We start from the raw sequence: 16,056 nt of genomic DNA on the forward strand, positions 1-16,056 counted from the left end.
TGAAAAAAAACTGGGTGAAATGTGTGTGTGTGTGTGTGTGTGTGTGTGTGTGTGTGTGTGTGTGTGTGTGTGTGTGTGTGTGTGTGTGTGTGTGTGTGTGTGTGTGTGTCTTTGAGTGTGTGTAGCTAAGCCCCAGCTGGAGTAGCACAAGTTTATCAAATATCAGCCTAGTTTCCTCTAAGGGCTGCTTGGACGCTGTTTGCAAGATGTATGTTTGTGCGTGTTTGCTCTGAGCGTTGTGTGTGATGCTCAGCAGATGCTGATGTTTTGACAGCCATCCTGCTTTCAGTCTGTCTGTCTCACATCAGCTGTTTATGTATGTGTGCGTGTGTGGTCAGAGCGCAAGGTTAAGCAGTGGTCTGGCTGTCAGTGTGTATCTGACCTTCTATCTACCACTGGGATCACTTATCTTGCTCTAGGCTCCACAGTAGCACATAGCACCACCGTCATGCCACTTTTTCCCCTTCTCCTTTTTAAATTCTTTCTTTCTTCTGCTCCTTTTTCTGCCTGTTAACTTTTCTTTCAGCCACTCTTGCGTTTTCTCCCCTCTGATATCCCTCTAACAATGCCTTCTCCCTTTTCGTCTGTGCTCCTATCCATGTCCCCCATCCCCATTCCTCCCTCTCTCCTACAGTATTTGTATTCTCTACTTCTCTCCCTGCGCTTCCTCACATTCTGCTGCTCAGATACCAAATTCAGAGAGTAAAAAATGATGAAATGAGAACAGGAGAGGGGGAAGCTAATGAAGACAAGAAGAGACAGAAGGAGAAGGAGAGAGACAGCGGGAGAAATGCTGAGATACACAAATGGAGAATCAGAGAGAGTGAGGGAAATATGGGGAGAAACGCTGACAGTTGGAGAGGGAAAGATAAAAGTGTTTGACAAAAAAGAATATTTTTCATTTGTGTCAGAGCACCATTGTCAGAGTAACAAAGACATAGCTCTCACAGTGCACTAGAGGATTTCTCTTTCTCTCTCAGACACACACACACACACACACACACACACACACACACACACACACACACACACACACACACACACACACACACACACACACACACACATAAATATATAAATATACATATAAAACACACAACATGAATACACAGTGTTTATCTCTTTCCTTCAGCAGGGGCACATCTGGGGTGAGAGCGGTTCCTGCTCTCATCTTTCTGCAGTGTCACTTCTGACATTTGTCATGTTCTCCCCCTCACTTAGCCCTGGTGGCAGAAACCCACTGGCGTCGCAATTTTTTTTTTCACGATCTGTATCTTGTACTTTAAAAGTTTCAGCAGGTACTGAAAACCCTTGAAGCACTTGATTCCTAGGTGTCTTTTTCTTGAGAAAAAACATCCTAAACTCTCCAATATACCTCCTGTGCTGCTTCACAGAGATTCTACCATTGTAGTGTTGTGTTGGCTGCATAAACGTCTGTGGCATTTCTTTGTTTACTGACTAAACTGTTCTTTCCCATTCTTTTTTCTTTGGCAGCTTGGCTTGTGAATGAGATATTGGGCTAATATTGTCCTATTACAAGGCAATGTCTGAAATTACTATGATGACTTTGGTTCTGTATGTTAAAACGCATATTATTATACAAATAAAGAACATGTAGAGAATTATGACCTTGTCACACCCCTAATGGATTCACCCAGCTCATCACGAAGAGATTGGGGAGTGGCGACAATAATTCCTTCCCAAGGTAACCTAGACTCAGAGCTTAACAGGTGGATGCATGGTTGGAGGAAGGGCTTATTAAATGGCAAATGAGCAGCAGCAGCGGCAACGGTGCGCAGTGCAGCAGCAGGGATTCCAGCCTACATACATTGGCCTATTGCACAGTGTGTTCTGGATTAATGTCAGATTTAAGACAACCTTTAGCTTCTATATGAAATGCACTGGGATTTCAAGTTACTGCAATGTAAACCCTACTGTGTCATTATTAGATGCTCAGAAAAATGCTCCTGGAGTGTGATGACATAGTGTAAAGCCAGAAAATAAACCCACAAATAGCGTTAGGTAGGAAGGGGAGGCGAATGGGTCAAACAAACACAGGCATTTTAACCAGGAGACACTATCATGCCCTAAACCTGTTAAAACAGATTTTTGTGTCCTGTAGGGCAGGTGTTGTTTATTGTGTTTACAACGTTAAGTTTCATGTTCACTTTACAAAACAGCTGATATAGCCCTATGAGTTTTAAGTTAAAGGTTTACTGTAGAAACAGAGTACTTTGAACCCAAACCATGTTGTCTTTGCCTAAACCTAACTTAATGGTTGTGTTTCCTAAACTTATCCAAGTTGTTTTGTTTGAATTCACAACATTAACCACATGTTGTCTGCGATCATAGTGAAGCATCATAGTTTGATGTGCTGTCATATCCTGAACGTCTTAAAGTGAGCAAAGGGCTGCAGAAAAAGTGTCAGTTTGCGAGGGGATCAGAACAGTAAGTTGTGAGTGTAACTGAGCACTCCCGTTGTGTGCCTCCACTACCTCCTAAGCTTCATGGTTATTTCCATCATCTGTTTATCTGTCATCTCTTTTTTTTTAATATCAGAAAAAAGTGATAAATTCTCTTCTCAAGTTCTCAAAGCCCAAAGGGATGTTGTCAAATAACTTGTTTTGAGTGAAAAAAGAACATTATTCAATTTACATTTTCATAAAACAGAGAAAAGCAACAGCTGCTCCCGTTTTAAAAGAGCCTAGTTGCTTAGTTCTTTAACTTGTCCCTGAAAACTTCCTAAGTGGGCAGAACACAAACTAATATCGCAGGCTGAAGCTTACAAAGCCACCTGTGATAATGGGTCAAAGCTGCCATCAGTCTGGACAAAAACAGTATGTTTAGTCTGAATAGGCTGGATAATTGATACATTACATTGTTTGTACAAACTCTACCTGCAGCTTGATAAAAGATCAGCTGGCTTTCTGTTACTGTCCAACTGAAAATCCAAATAAATGCCAAATAGCTTCACTAGAGATCGTTTTAATTTCCCTCACAATCCCCTCAGAGAGCCTGTTTCCATGCAACACCTTGCCTGAGGGGATATCAATGTAATTAACACACCAGCTGCATTCACAGTGGCATTGTTGAACAGCAGAGTTTCTCCTGTATATATGAAGTATTAGAGGTATTTTACTAGAAGTGATTCTGAGAGCTTGTGTTGGTCCAACACTTTACTGACACCAAATGTTGCTATTGCCTTTAATTTGTCACCCAAATGTTTGTGATTTGATACAGGAGTCACTTTGTTTGAGTCCATTTGCAAGGGATCTGTGTACCCACAGTTGGACTGAATTTATTGCTCCAACATTTTCAACGGTGGCACAGTACAGCTTCACTTCTTCAATTCTTACCTTTCACAATAAAAGCCCTAGATATATACACTGAACTTCACTCAGCATCTTGCTAAGAGGCAATTCAACAACAAACCTTAAACAAAACAAATGCTTAGAGCATAGGGTTTCATCAGATAAAGTGCAAAATAAGCGCTTTTGCTTTTCCAAATCCTCCACCATCGTCTTGTCGGTCAACTCTCCTTACCTCACGCGTTAAGTGAAATCTGACTTTCTCTTCTCTGTGCTACGACTCTGCTGCTGCTGTACGGTGCAGACTCTTTCATTTAATTATCGCATCCATTGTCTTGATAACACGATTAATATTAACTTAGTATAGTACTTAGTATTCGACTTATACTTAACTTAGTATTTTACAAATTAGAGTATTTTTTATTTAATGAATGTGGGCACTGATACGCAAAAATAAACTAAATGGGTTTTGTTTATATAAAAAACGGTAACACTGGTTAACACCGACTAAACGTAAACGTTCCCCATCACACAACCAGCAACCTTCTCTGTATCTATCTCTTTATTTCTAACACACTCACACAAATGGCTCAACTACTGTGGAGTGAGTCACATTAGCTTTGTTTGTCAAGGAAGAAAGAAAGAGCAAATGCTAAGGGAGAAACTCACTATCCATCTAACCTACATCCTCTAGAAATTGCAAACTCTATTTCCCCTCACTTTATTATCCTTCATTCTTATTGTGTCTCTTACTCCCTGTGTGATCACAAACTTTCCCTCTCTTTCCGAACTTTTCGCTCCCTCAACGCTCTGAAGGTGTTTTTTTCACTTTCACTGCTTATTCAGCTCACTCCTTCACACTCCTGTTTCTTCTTTGTTCCATGCACTCTATATCACTCTTTTCACACCTCTACTCTGTCTCTTTTCATATCCATCACACTCACTCAATTTGTCTAGTTTTATTCCTCTTTCCTCTCCCCCTCCCTGGCTCTTTCTTTCACCTGCTTGTCAGCTGTTTTTGTGGAACACACATATTGGCAGCCTACACCATCTCTCTCCTCCCCACGTTTGGCTCTAGCTCTTCGTTTTAACCTGATAAACCTCTCATCTCCCCTCAATTATAACCTTCCACATGTTTATTCTCCCACTTTTTCTTCAGTTCTCTTCCTTAATTCCCTCTCTCTTCACCGTTTCCATCTTTGCCATCTTTATTCTATTCATGTTATTCATTTAATCTTCTCTTCTTTTTCATCTACTGGTCTGATCAACTTTCTCTCTTAATTGCTTCCTGCATCTCTCTTATCCTGTATCTCTTTCCATGCCCCCTCCACCTTCTTCTTTCTCTCCGTCTCATTTTCCTGCGCCTCTGTTATTCACTGTGCCGGTCAGATGCCTCGGCTACAAGACTCACTACACTCTCCAATGACTAAACATCTGTCTCCCTCTCCCTTTCTCTTCCTGCTCTCTAATTCCCCTCTACTGTGTCCCCAACTCGGCTAGATATCAAAAGAGCTTTATTGGCTTGTAAATTGAATTAGAGTAGCCAGAAGAAGACTGTACGCATCAGTGTAGGTAAATAAATATGCAGAGAAGTATGCATTAACAAATAACTGAAAGAGTTGTCAGTTAAATCAAATATTTAGAGAGTAGATGAGAAAATCCACTCCCACTTCATTTTGAAGAGTGCTTTCAATCGTCTCGTATACATCTCAGCAAGAACACAAAAGTGTAAATGGGAAACTATTGCTTTAAGTTTGCTAAGACCAGCTAAAATTAGCGACCATAAGCTAGTATGGTGGCTGACAAGAGGTGCATGGTTTGTTAAAAGAAGTTAGACGGCGGAAAGTGAGGGGAAGTCAGTTCTTAGTATATGTTGCATGGACAGGTTGCTGTACGCAGCCTGGTCGCTGGGAATGACTGACCTGATATCAAATCAACACACAATTTACTCATAAAACCATAACACAGGAAGGCAGCCCAGATTCATGATGGAAAGATGCGACATGTCCAGAACAATCCTGTCATATGCAAAACGACCGAAGATAAAGTAAGCCGCTCTGAGCTGAGCATTGCTGGACAATGGGGTTTGGTATGATTTCCATTATTCAGTAAAGGCTACAATTCATTGCCGCATTAGAAATGCTAAAAGATAACGTTTTGATCATTTTATCAGTCACACACCTGCCCAAGTTTGATTTTTTTCTTTCTTTTAAGAGATTTAAACCACCCTGCCCCCCAGGGTATAACGTAATTAAGGGTATTTGGAAAATAAAAATAATAATTTCAACATCATCTCTGTACCAGTTAAATAGAAAGAGGACCGTCTATATTTTTGTCTGTATGGAAAACCATTTCTTTATCCACTGATATACCATAATACTATGATACTGCCCAAGCCTAGCTATTACACCCCATTTTGTTACTTCTGTAGGATGTTGTGTTGGGGTAGTTTTGCTCATAAATGATTACATTCAGTTTAAGCACAAAACCTTTAGGAGCATCATCCTCTCTCACAGTCCACATCTTAGGTCTTTTTTAGGAGATAAAAAGGCGATGATGGCTGTTACCTAAACTCACATCATCAGTGTGAAATAATAATATGTTTCTGTATAACGATAGTCTGTGTACTTGGTTGATCTTGAGGAATTCATTTTAAACAATCACATTTGTGTCATGAGGTGAAGAAGCTTAATTATGTTTCCACTTCAGTAAGTGTGCACGAATGTAGCCTGACCCTCCAAATCTGGGGAGCCAGATTTGTCTGTAGCCTAAGTACTGCATGTTGATACAGCTGGTCCGGCCTTTCTATTTTTTCTTCATGATTTTAAGTTTTGATCAGATACAGAGATCAGATAATCTGCTGATGTTTGGCACTATACCCCTCTAACTCTCCAGAAATACCTTATCTCCCCCCCGCCCCCTTCCACTCCTCTATCAGCCCTGCTTTCTTCCATTACCTCCTTTATACTCTGTCCATTTGGCTAGCCGTCGGTCTTACTATCTCTCCTTTGAAGCTGACGGGGCAGAAAAGTGGAGGGACAGGTCTTTCAACTTGGCGTATCTCTCTCAACACACCTTTTCCCTCTCCTCTTCCTCTGTGCCCTCTAACTCTTCTAAGCTCCCTTCCACATCTCTCCTGCTGCCCTCTCCTCCTAAAATGTTGTGGCAACTTAAAATCAGTTGCTGTCCAGAGTGAAGCAAAAAAATGCACAAACACAGTAATTGTCTATCAATTCAATTACAGATCTTCAAATGTGCATGCATGGTATCCCTCCTTACAAGTGAGCACCATTCTATGAGCATAAAGCCTTCCCAGTTGTAGTAAAAAAGAACACCATAAAAACGTCTCCGTGCCATAAAACCCATCTCCGTACCAGGTGCTCCCACATAAGCAGGAAATATCACATTCACCACAGCAGGGGATGCATAAGGCATGAGGCACATAAACCTTTAACACCATCATTTCCATTACAGAGCATACACCTAGCAACACTCAATTTCCAAAGGCATCATCTCAGTCTTTGCTTCTCTGTCCAAGTGGTCACCACCCTATTTCCTCTCCTCCTCCCTGCAGGGGAGGAAAAGACTGTCTGCCAAACGTTTAGGGGTGGAACAACTTTAGCTCATGAAAAGTGTGTTATGTGTGCGTGTGAGATGACAAGTGTTTATTGTGGGGATTCCCTTGAAAGGGAGATCCTGTAATTGTGTTAATGTGTCGGCCTGGGTGGGCGGGTGGGGAGTACTTCCATGTCAGTTGTCTGGAGAGTGACTCATGAATTCCAATAACCTCAGTGACATTCCGCCCTGCTGCCACCCCCGAGTTTAATATGGTGACACAAAAACATCATGAACCCGTTTGCCTTCTGTCTTAAATCAATCAAGATGTTACAGGATGCAGTGACCAGGCTGATGGACCTCCACTCATGCGACGAGCAAATCTATGTACTCCTGCAACTCAAAGCGCAGAGTAAGAATAGTTTTAAACTTTAGATTTCTTCAAAAATGAAACAAATTGGCTTAGTTTTAGATCAGCTGACTAAATGGACCTTAGCCCTGTACTGAATGCCATTGCCTTTAGGCAACAAACACCTTGTTGTGCCTCTTCCCTTTCCCCAATTTTATTTTATTCCTACAGATGACAATGTGTTATGATATGTATGTTAAAAATCAAATGAGCTGCAGGAGTGAGTATGAGGTATCAATTGGGGAATAGGCCTCCTTTCAGAAAGACAAGTGAAGTATCAGCATGTTCTGAGTGGTAGGTAAGATTGAGGTAACTATTTTGCATCCTTGACTTGATAATAAAAATATGTACATCAGGTGAATGAACTTCTAAAGAGTTATATATATTTATAAAAAACTATTTATAAGTAGAAACCTAATTTTACAGTTAGGATACATAGGATCATAGAGAGGAAGGTGTGTTTGAGGAACATGAAAGTGAGGAAGAATTGATCCTAGAATTTGAGAGGCAGAAAAATACTGGTACTGTAATTACACTCTCACTTCTGAAGGCTGATGACATCATGTCCCCACTCTATTATTTCAAGAGGTTCTTTTAGGCAGATATCCTTGACGTTATTGTACAGCAGTCAAATCTATATGCTATACAGTTGGATGCCAACAAGCCACTTAACCCCACTGCCAATGAACTGCTGCACAATAAAAATGTTCTGAACAAGTATTTCACTTAATACGGATTTTCCTTGGTGTTTTACTACCATTATAGCACAGCATTACCCTAAGGAACCCCACAATTAATTACAGTAGTAACAGTAGATTGAGATGCTTGTCAAATACAGGTCTCTGCTTTTAAAACCACCTTAAACCCTTAACTGCATGTGAACAGACTTTTCTTTTGCTGCACATTCTTTGCTCAAGCATGTTTTTATAATGTATACTTTATGAGACATTAGTGAGTGACTGTATATTCTATGTGTGTGTGTGTGTGTGTGTGTGTGTGTGTGTGTGTGTGTGTGTGTGTGTGTGTGTGTGTGTGTGTGTGTGTGTGTGTGTCATCAGAGGCAAGGCCACCTCAAGTTCTCAGACACAGTCAGGGACCATGACATCACACTTACTAATATCACCAACGCCTCGCTCAGCTCACCGTTAAAACACACCTGCTTTTATGAGCACAGCCACTTATACTGTATGTTACTTGTCTACAATTGCATATGTGTATATTACTATACAACTTCTTCCTTTATTTATCTGTGTCTGCGCCCATTTTTGACAGCTTGTATGTACTTTAAAGTATATCCACAATGGATGTTCAAATGTCTGTTGGATTACAAAAGGTTGACTAAAAGTGTTATCCTTGTGCAGGTAGCTTTGTGATGTGCAAGACTGCTGGCGTGCGTGTCGGTGACAGTGTTTGCTTCATTATATTTGCTCATGGAGCCAACAGGGTGAAATAGCTTTTGATTAAAAAGAGCTGAAACAGATGGGGAAAGATGGGAAGATAAAGAGAGAAATGAGAAAGGGGGGAGATTGAAAGAGGAGGGTCTGGAGAGATGGAGTGATATGTAGCCAGGCAAAGACTGATAAGGCAGCACTGAGAGAGGAAGGCAAAAGATAAGACAAGAACTACTGGAGAAAAGGAGAGGAGGAATTAGAAAGATGCCAGGAGCCTTTATAAAATATATTGTGGTTCAGTCCCTGAATGGAAGTTATATTCTCTGTTTAGCATAGTGGCCATGATGACTGCATGATACAGACACTCTATCTTTGCAGGGTGTGTTTCTTCAAAAAGTTTACCATGGCCCCGACTAAAAGCATGGTTCATTCTCTACATGCAACATCTCAATTCTTTCATACTTTTAAGTTAAACTGTGAGGGGTATTTGTACTTTCACACATGGCTAAAGTGTGTAAGTAAATATTGTTGCATAACTTCAGTTAATCTTTAAATCAACAGGATTAGAAAAAAAAGATAACGGTGCACTTCTTGTACTCACAAAATTGCAACACCTTCTCTGGACCTCAGTGTGTGTATTTTGAACTGCCTATGCCTCAAAACACCAGTGTACATCTGTTGAAGCCCAAGTGTGCCATGAAATTAAACAATAAATGGAAAGATGTAAATATACAACATGGATAGAGAGGGAGTCTTAATAGAATATTGCAGCTTTTAAAGTAAGACTATGCATTCAGCATTTTGTGACGTAGACTTCACAAAAATATATACGATGATGCAAGCAACCCTACTTGGCAATGAGAAATTAATTATTAAATCCATCTAATGAAAAATCCTGAATGTTGTAACTATAACATAACGTCTAAAAATTACAATGATGACACAAATCATATAGTCATATTGTTGTTGATTTCTGGTCCCTTTTCAAAATGTGTGAATTTATACTAGATCATGAACATCAGAGGATAGAATTTCACTGAATTTGCATCCAAGATTCAAGTAACGTAACAATCCAGTAATACTCCTCTAAACCTAAAGCAGTCAAGAAAGACTCATTTTTACATGAGAAAAATAAGAGCATTTGAAACTTTATATAACAATAATTACTACTTTATTTGTGAGCCACACGTTAAACATGTGATAATTTATGCTGTTTTAGTTGTGAGTTCACAGTGTCGGTGTCTGACTACTGTATGTTTGTTGCTGTCAGTGCCTGCACACATGTACACATTTCTATTACTATTACTATTCCCTATTTCATAATTATAATTCTACCATAATAATTGCTGCTGTTATTGTAAGTAGTCTTTTTTTTTCCTTCGTTACTCTGCTTACTACTCTTATTATATGAATAATTGATGTCATATACATTGAATGTGTTGTATCTCTGTTATACTGTTCATTCTGTACACATGACATCTATTGCATTCTGTCCATCCTGGGAGAAGGATCCCTCCTCTGTCTCTCTCCCATAGGTTTCTTCCTTTTTTCTCCCTGTTAAAGGGGTTTTTTAGGGGAGTTTTTCCTGGGCCGATGTGAGGGTTCCGGGACAGAGGATGTCGCATGTGTACAGATTGTAAAGCCCTCTGAGGCAAATTTGTAATTTGTGATTCTGGGCTATACAAAATAAACTGAATTGAATTGAATTTCTCTGCCCACAAGTGCTGATTACACAGACACACACACACACACACACACACACACACACACACACACACACACACACACACACACACACACACACACACACACACACACACACACACGTGTAATAGTCTATATCGTATCTGGGTCATCGGGTCTCTTCAGCAGAGATGATAAGATGTTCAGGGCAGAAAGGCTAAATAGTGTTTCTGTGTATTTAAATGTGTTTTTGTGAGTTTCCTCTTCTATAAGTACACTCCAACCCCCGATGACCCCCCTCTTCAATGCTCACACAGACACACGCTTCAATGGCAGGCGAAAAGCACGAGCAAAACACTGAACAAACACATGGGAAAAAACCTTGAGGGGAAATTCCTCGAAGTAAGCGAAGACATTCTGTCACAGCATACACACAAACAAACACACACATGCACACACAGAAGTAAACACAGGGACACATTCACTCTCAACTCTGTCAGGAAGATCTTTAGAGAGAGACAGTGTTCAAAAAAGGTTATGTCATCTCATCCATCACACTCCTTTGATAGAATGATTTAACACTCTTTGTTTTACTGACTGCTTCAACAGAACAGCTCTGCTCTGAAATATTAACGGCCGTCTTTTCCTTCACTGAGTGCACTAAACCAATCATTTGGTTAGTAACGAAAAGTGTAGACGGCTAAGGGAAATGTGTATCAGTGACTTGTTTTTTCCTTCAATTTAATTTTCAGCAAATGAATCAAGCTTAAGTATGTGTTGATAATAATAAAAAATATGAATGGCCTATTGGTCGGTTGATTCACATACTGAGAAGTACTTCTGCCAAAAAACAAAGAAGTGCCTTTTTTTCCTTAAATTTACCAAATTCCAAATTCAGATCATTAACAATCGTTTGCTATGTAAAGATATAGTGGAATACTGTCTTGCTGAGCAGATGATTAAGTCAATCTCCCTTTGTATAAGTTGTAAACCGAAATTCTCTGTTAAGTGGCCAGGTCAGGTTGTGCTTACATGTTAATGCATGTGAGACCCAGTGAGCGTGCCCAACGGGCTAGCTAATTGCTGCCGCTCTGCGCTGCAATCATACAGCTGTTACTCCTGATGTTGAAGCATAAAGCCCGTCCCCTGGTTTCCCCCCCTCAGGTAAACACTGTTAGCCCTGTCAGCATTGTTGCCCTTGTTTTCAGTGTTAGCGCTGTTAGCTGCAAGCTGCTGGCTCAGCAGCCGCCATGTTGAGAGCTGTGGGGAGGCAATAGTTATGCTCTACATTTGTAATTTAGCACTTTGAAAGGTGAGGAGGAGGCAGAATAAGAATCTGATAATATATAGAAAATTGTACAAGAACAATCTTTAGGAGCTAAAACAACAAGAGTCAATAACAACAACCAAGAATGAATTGCACATTTTAACTTAGTCTAAGACTCTTTCTTAGTAACATACAATAATAACTACAGAGGAACTTTTCAGTAGAACTAAGATGCAGATCTTATTAAATCTTGTTGGAACAAGTAATAAAAACTCCCATTCCAAAAGTGGGGCTTTATCACTGCCTTCTTCTGATCTTTCCCGCTTTATACTTTTTCCGTTAGAGAGAAGATACTTTTTATCCTGCTGGTATTTTGAACCTTGACCAAATAGAGTTAGTGCAGCTGTCATCTCCTAACAGTATCAACTTTTTTTGTGAAAAGCTGCTTCTTTATCAGAACTCGCTGCTTTTCTCTCCTGTCTGTCTGCTTTGTCTAACAGTACTAGTGCTTCAGGACACCTGTCACTCTGTTTTGCCGCGTCTATTATGCAATTTATTTTCTTATCACACCTGTGATTGGAAAAGACCCGGCAACTGTTTTCTAACAGGTTGCAATCCATCACTCAAACATCTGTTTGTATTGACTTATCAAAGTGTATTTGGACGGAATGTTAAATATGCTTGGCAGTTTGGGTTAGAATGATTCATCATGAACAGTTAAATGCAAAAAGAAAAAATAATCTTAACTTCAGAAAGTTTCAGAAGTATTTGATGGTTTGCTACTTCATGTGTGGACACTCAGACTTAAAGTCATGACCTACCCCTCCATGTTATTCCTTTGTTATTAACAGTAGGTTAGAACCTAATACAGTGGTATTTTCATGTTTACCTGCCAAAAGCAACTCTGCACCTGTGTGCACGACTGTGTGTGTGTGTGTGTGTGTGTGTGTGTGTGTGTGTGTGTGTGTGTGTGTAATCAAAGACACTGTAGCACCATAACTCTAGCCTCTGGGCCAAATGAAAAGTAAGCATGGAGCATCTGCAGGAAGTTAGATAGGAAAGAAGCTAAAGAAGTCTGAAGACTGCAGCTTCAGTAAAGAAGAGATGCACTGCAGCAATGATACAATTCGGTCTTGACTAGCACATTGTTGTCTGGGACATGCACGCTCCTTATTCAAGTCTAAAAATGTGGATCAGCTTGTCATCCAACAGACTTTGCTTTTCCTGTTCTTTTGCACCCACTTTCCATTATTTAACTTTTCTCACTTGGTTGCTGACTTCTCTCTCACCAACCAGTGTTTCAGCTAGTAATTCACTACAACAAGCCATGTCAGTCAACTGTCACACTTACAAGCAACTGATATCTATTTTAAGTAACAATGAGGTCACCAAAAGACAATCAGTCATCGCAAGAAAAGTTTTTCTTATAGGTCATATAAATATCTCAATATATCATTGATCATTATATAACAGTATTTCAGCTGAGAAAGAACATAAATGATTTAAAAAAAAAAAAAGTAGATCCAAGATGTGTTGATGGAAAAAAGCCACTTCCTGATCTAAACTTTATTTAAAAGTTCAATAAGTCAAGTTACACGCAATAACAAAACAATAGAGAAGATGAATTACAGGCTAATTAAGTATAGACTTTTTTTTTTTACAAGATGCTCACTATCACCGACCCTTGCAGTGACACAGTTTCAGCAGTAAAGAAAGACAGGCTAAACATAAAGAAAAAGAGTGCTATAATAAAGACTCACCGTCTCTCCTGATGTTGCCCCTCAGCACTTTTACGGTGGAGACCTGAGCCCTTGCGACCCCGGTTATAGTCCCCAACAATAAAACTGTCCACATGTGTAAAACCACCGGTGAACTCATGGTAGTGAGTACTAAACAAACTCGAACAAACTCTAAATAACTTCCCCTTTCCAGTGGCTTAAATTCAATGTGATTCACTTGAAATACCCCGCGACCAAGAAAGACAAAACTAACTTTTCATTCAGCAACTTATATATATATATATATTTTTAATAATATCTCCTTCTCCGTCAATATGATAATCACTTGTTGACTTCTATATCTGACGCCCGGCGCACACGATGTCCCGTCTTGTGCCAAAGTGCTCCAAATTATTATATTAAAGTATTTATCCTCGTTTGAAAGTTACGCGCACGCAGCCACCGAGAGCAACAACTCCGAAACAATAAGTGCAGGTGGAGGGTACCGCTGATATAGCTCCGTTCACGGTCAGACATGAGCTTATAGGCGCCGAAGTTCTTATCACCGCGAAGTAAACAGATGATGTTCAGTCACTGAGAAATATCCCGCATAGTTTACTGGTTTCTAGCAGACGCGCCTGTGCTATGCAAGACGGCGCGTCAAACTTTGAGTTGTGCTCGCTCACGTTGTGTGTGTGTGTGTGTGTGTGTGTGTGTGTGTGGATGCGAGAGACTAGGGCGGGAGGTCAGAGGGGAGGAGGAAAAAAGCAATTAAAAAGTCAGTTTAGTGGAAAAAAAAAAAAAAATGGGCCACAGAGGCAACATTTTTTTTTAAGGAAACGCTCTGAGGAGAGTTGAGGGAAGGTCATCAGCTGAAGAGAGGGGAAGTCTCCGGAGTAAGATCTCCCTTGGTAGGCATTACACAGGATTCTGGGTTCTGAGGCCATTACATACCATTAATTAGGTAGGTTATGTGTAATGAGGGGCATCATACCAAATTAAGTTTAGAATTATCTCAACTGCCATTTTCTTTTCAAGAAGTTAAATGCTTTAATGATTTAAAAAAAATAGCCTATATCAACAAGAGATAACTGTAAATGACACCATCCGTCTGTCTGTTCCTTCCCTCTGTGGTAATATCTTCTTCAGATCACTCACTGTTTGAAATAAGCACCCACGACTCATCTAACACAACACAGATGACATGATTGCACTTGTTCAGGATTGTAATAAGTGAATCCGGCTAATGAACTGCCAGGAATCACTCAATAGGAAGCTTGTGTAAGCCAAAGGCGGAGCATTTCAGACGGGAATTACGTTTGAGGTAATTTTAGTGAGCACATTTTAGAATGATTCATCCATGGTTGTAAAATGTAAAGATGCTACATACCATGTTTGCAGCAAAACACAGCAGTGCCCTCAACACTTCCACTTGCACCCTCATAGGTAAGGTTTATTCATCACCCCTTTTCAGTTTCTTTTTTTCGGTCACTTTCTCACTCACACTTAACACCCCACTCACCCATCAGGTCTCATTTTAAGAGTTATTTAGACTTTATGGGATGAACTAGCCAACTTGAAGTTTCTGCTGACTCAGCCCAATGCCATCCCATTACCCAACAATTGGCTAATGAGTTATGCAGCACCTTTAAAACTTAGAACCACTTAGGGAATGATATAGGTTATTAATAGAGAGGGGAAATTAATTTAAATTAAAAGCTATTAGACCACCCTGCTGAGCTTCAAAGGTATAATGCACCCAGGGAGTGAATTTCTAAGTACACATAAAGATCGCTGGTGGGCACAGATGTATCGCATGCCTCGCATGCTCATGAGGTGCACACACACACACACACACACACACACACACACACACACACACACACACACACACACACACACACACACACACACACACAGATGCATTATAATCTTCTTCCTCCCATTGCAACTGCAACCTGCCAAGGCTGTAATAATAATCTGGACATGTGTGTGTGTGTGTGTGTGTGTGTGTGTGTGTGTGTGTGTGTGTGTGTGTGTGTGTGTGTGTGTGTGTGTGTGTGTGTGTGTGTGTGTGTCTGCAGCATGTGTCTTCTTGAATGATCTGGCATTAGTCTGTCTTCCCTGAGGAGACTTCACAGTGAATAGACATGGGCTACTGTAGAGTAACCTTCCTGTACGATGTGCGTCTGTGTGTATTGGGATGGCAGGCTTGCCTCCAGGCTGAAATGTCAACCACTAAATCAAAAGGTGCTGATTTAATCCCCGTCACTGATAGACCTGTTGTAACTGCAGTTCCCATGAGCAGAGCTCTGTACAGTACTTGGTCTGATGCAACAATGCTTCAGTACTGAAGCAAGTATTAATTAGCGATATTCCAAACAAGATTTTGTGTGAAGAGATCAAAATTACTTAATAAATACCACTTTAAAACCATGTTTCTGGATTGAGAAATCCAGTTTTCTGAGTTGGTGCTGTAACAGATTTCAAAATTGTTATTCCTAGATAGTCTTGGCAGAGGCAGATGCCTATATTTTGGTGGTAAGCATACTAATGGCAGGTAAATGAGCTGTGACTGGATACAATTATAAAGTTCTACAGATTAGTTTTCCCACATCCATTGTATGGTGACCAGACGTCCTAAATAAATTCAGGACATCCCATTTAACAAGCTGTTAATCGTGTCCCGTTAATCCCTAGAATTAGACTGAATCCGGGTTTTGAT

At 40.2% G+C, this 16,056-nt stretch overlaps 1 protein-coding gene across 1 annotated transcript in view; it reads right to left on the bottom strand.

Annotated features, from left to right (window-relative positions):
* Positions 1-13,959, bottom strand: part of pdgfd (platelet derived growth factor d) — a 53,511-nt gene extending 39,552 nt beyond the window's left edge. Inside the window, exon 1 of the mRNA XM_054600710.1 lies at positions 13,374-13,959. Within this exon, the coding sequence (XP_054456685.1) occupies positions 13,374-13,491 (118 nt within the window). The 5' untranslated portion in view covers positions 13,492-13,959. The remainder of the gene's footprint in view (positions 1-13,373) is intronic.
* Between the last annotated feature and the right edge of the window lie 2,097 nt (positions 13,960-16,056).

Source organism: Anoplopoma fimbria, chromosome 1 (genome assembly GCF_027596085.1).
Source record: "Anoplopoma fimbria isolate UVic2021 breed Golden Eagle Sablefish chromosome 1, Afim_UVic_2022, whole genome shotgun sequence".
In the NCBI taxonomy this organism is placed as follows: domain Eukaryota; kingdom Metazoa; phylum Chordata; class Actinopteri; order Perciformes; family Anoplopomatidae; genus Anoplopoma; species Anoplopoma fimbria.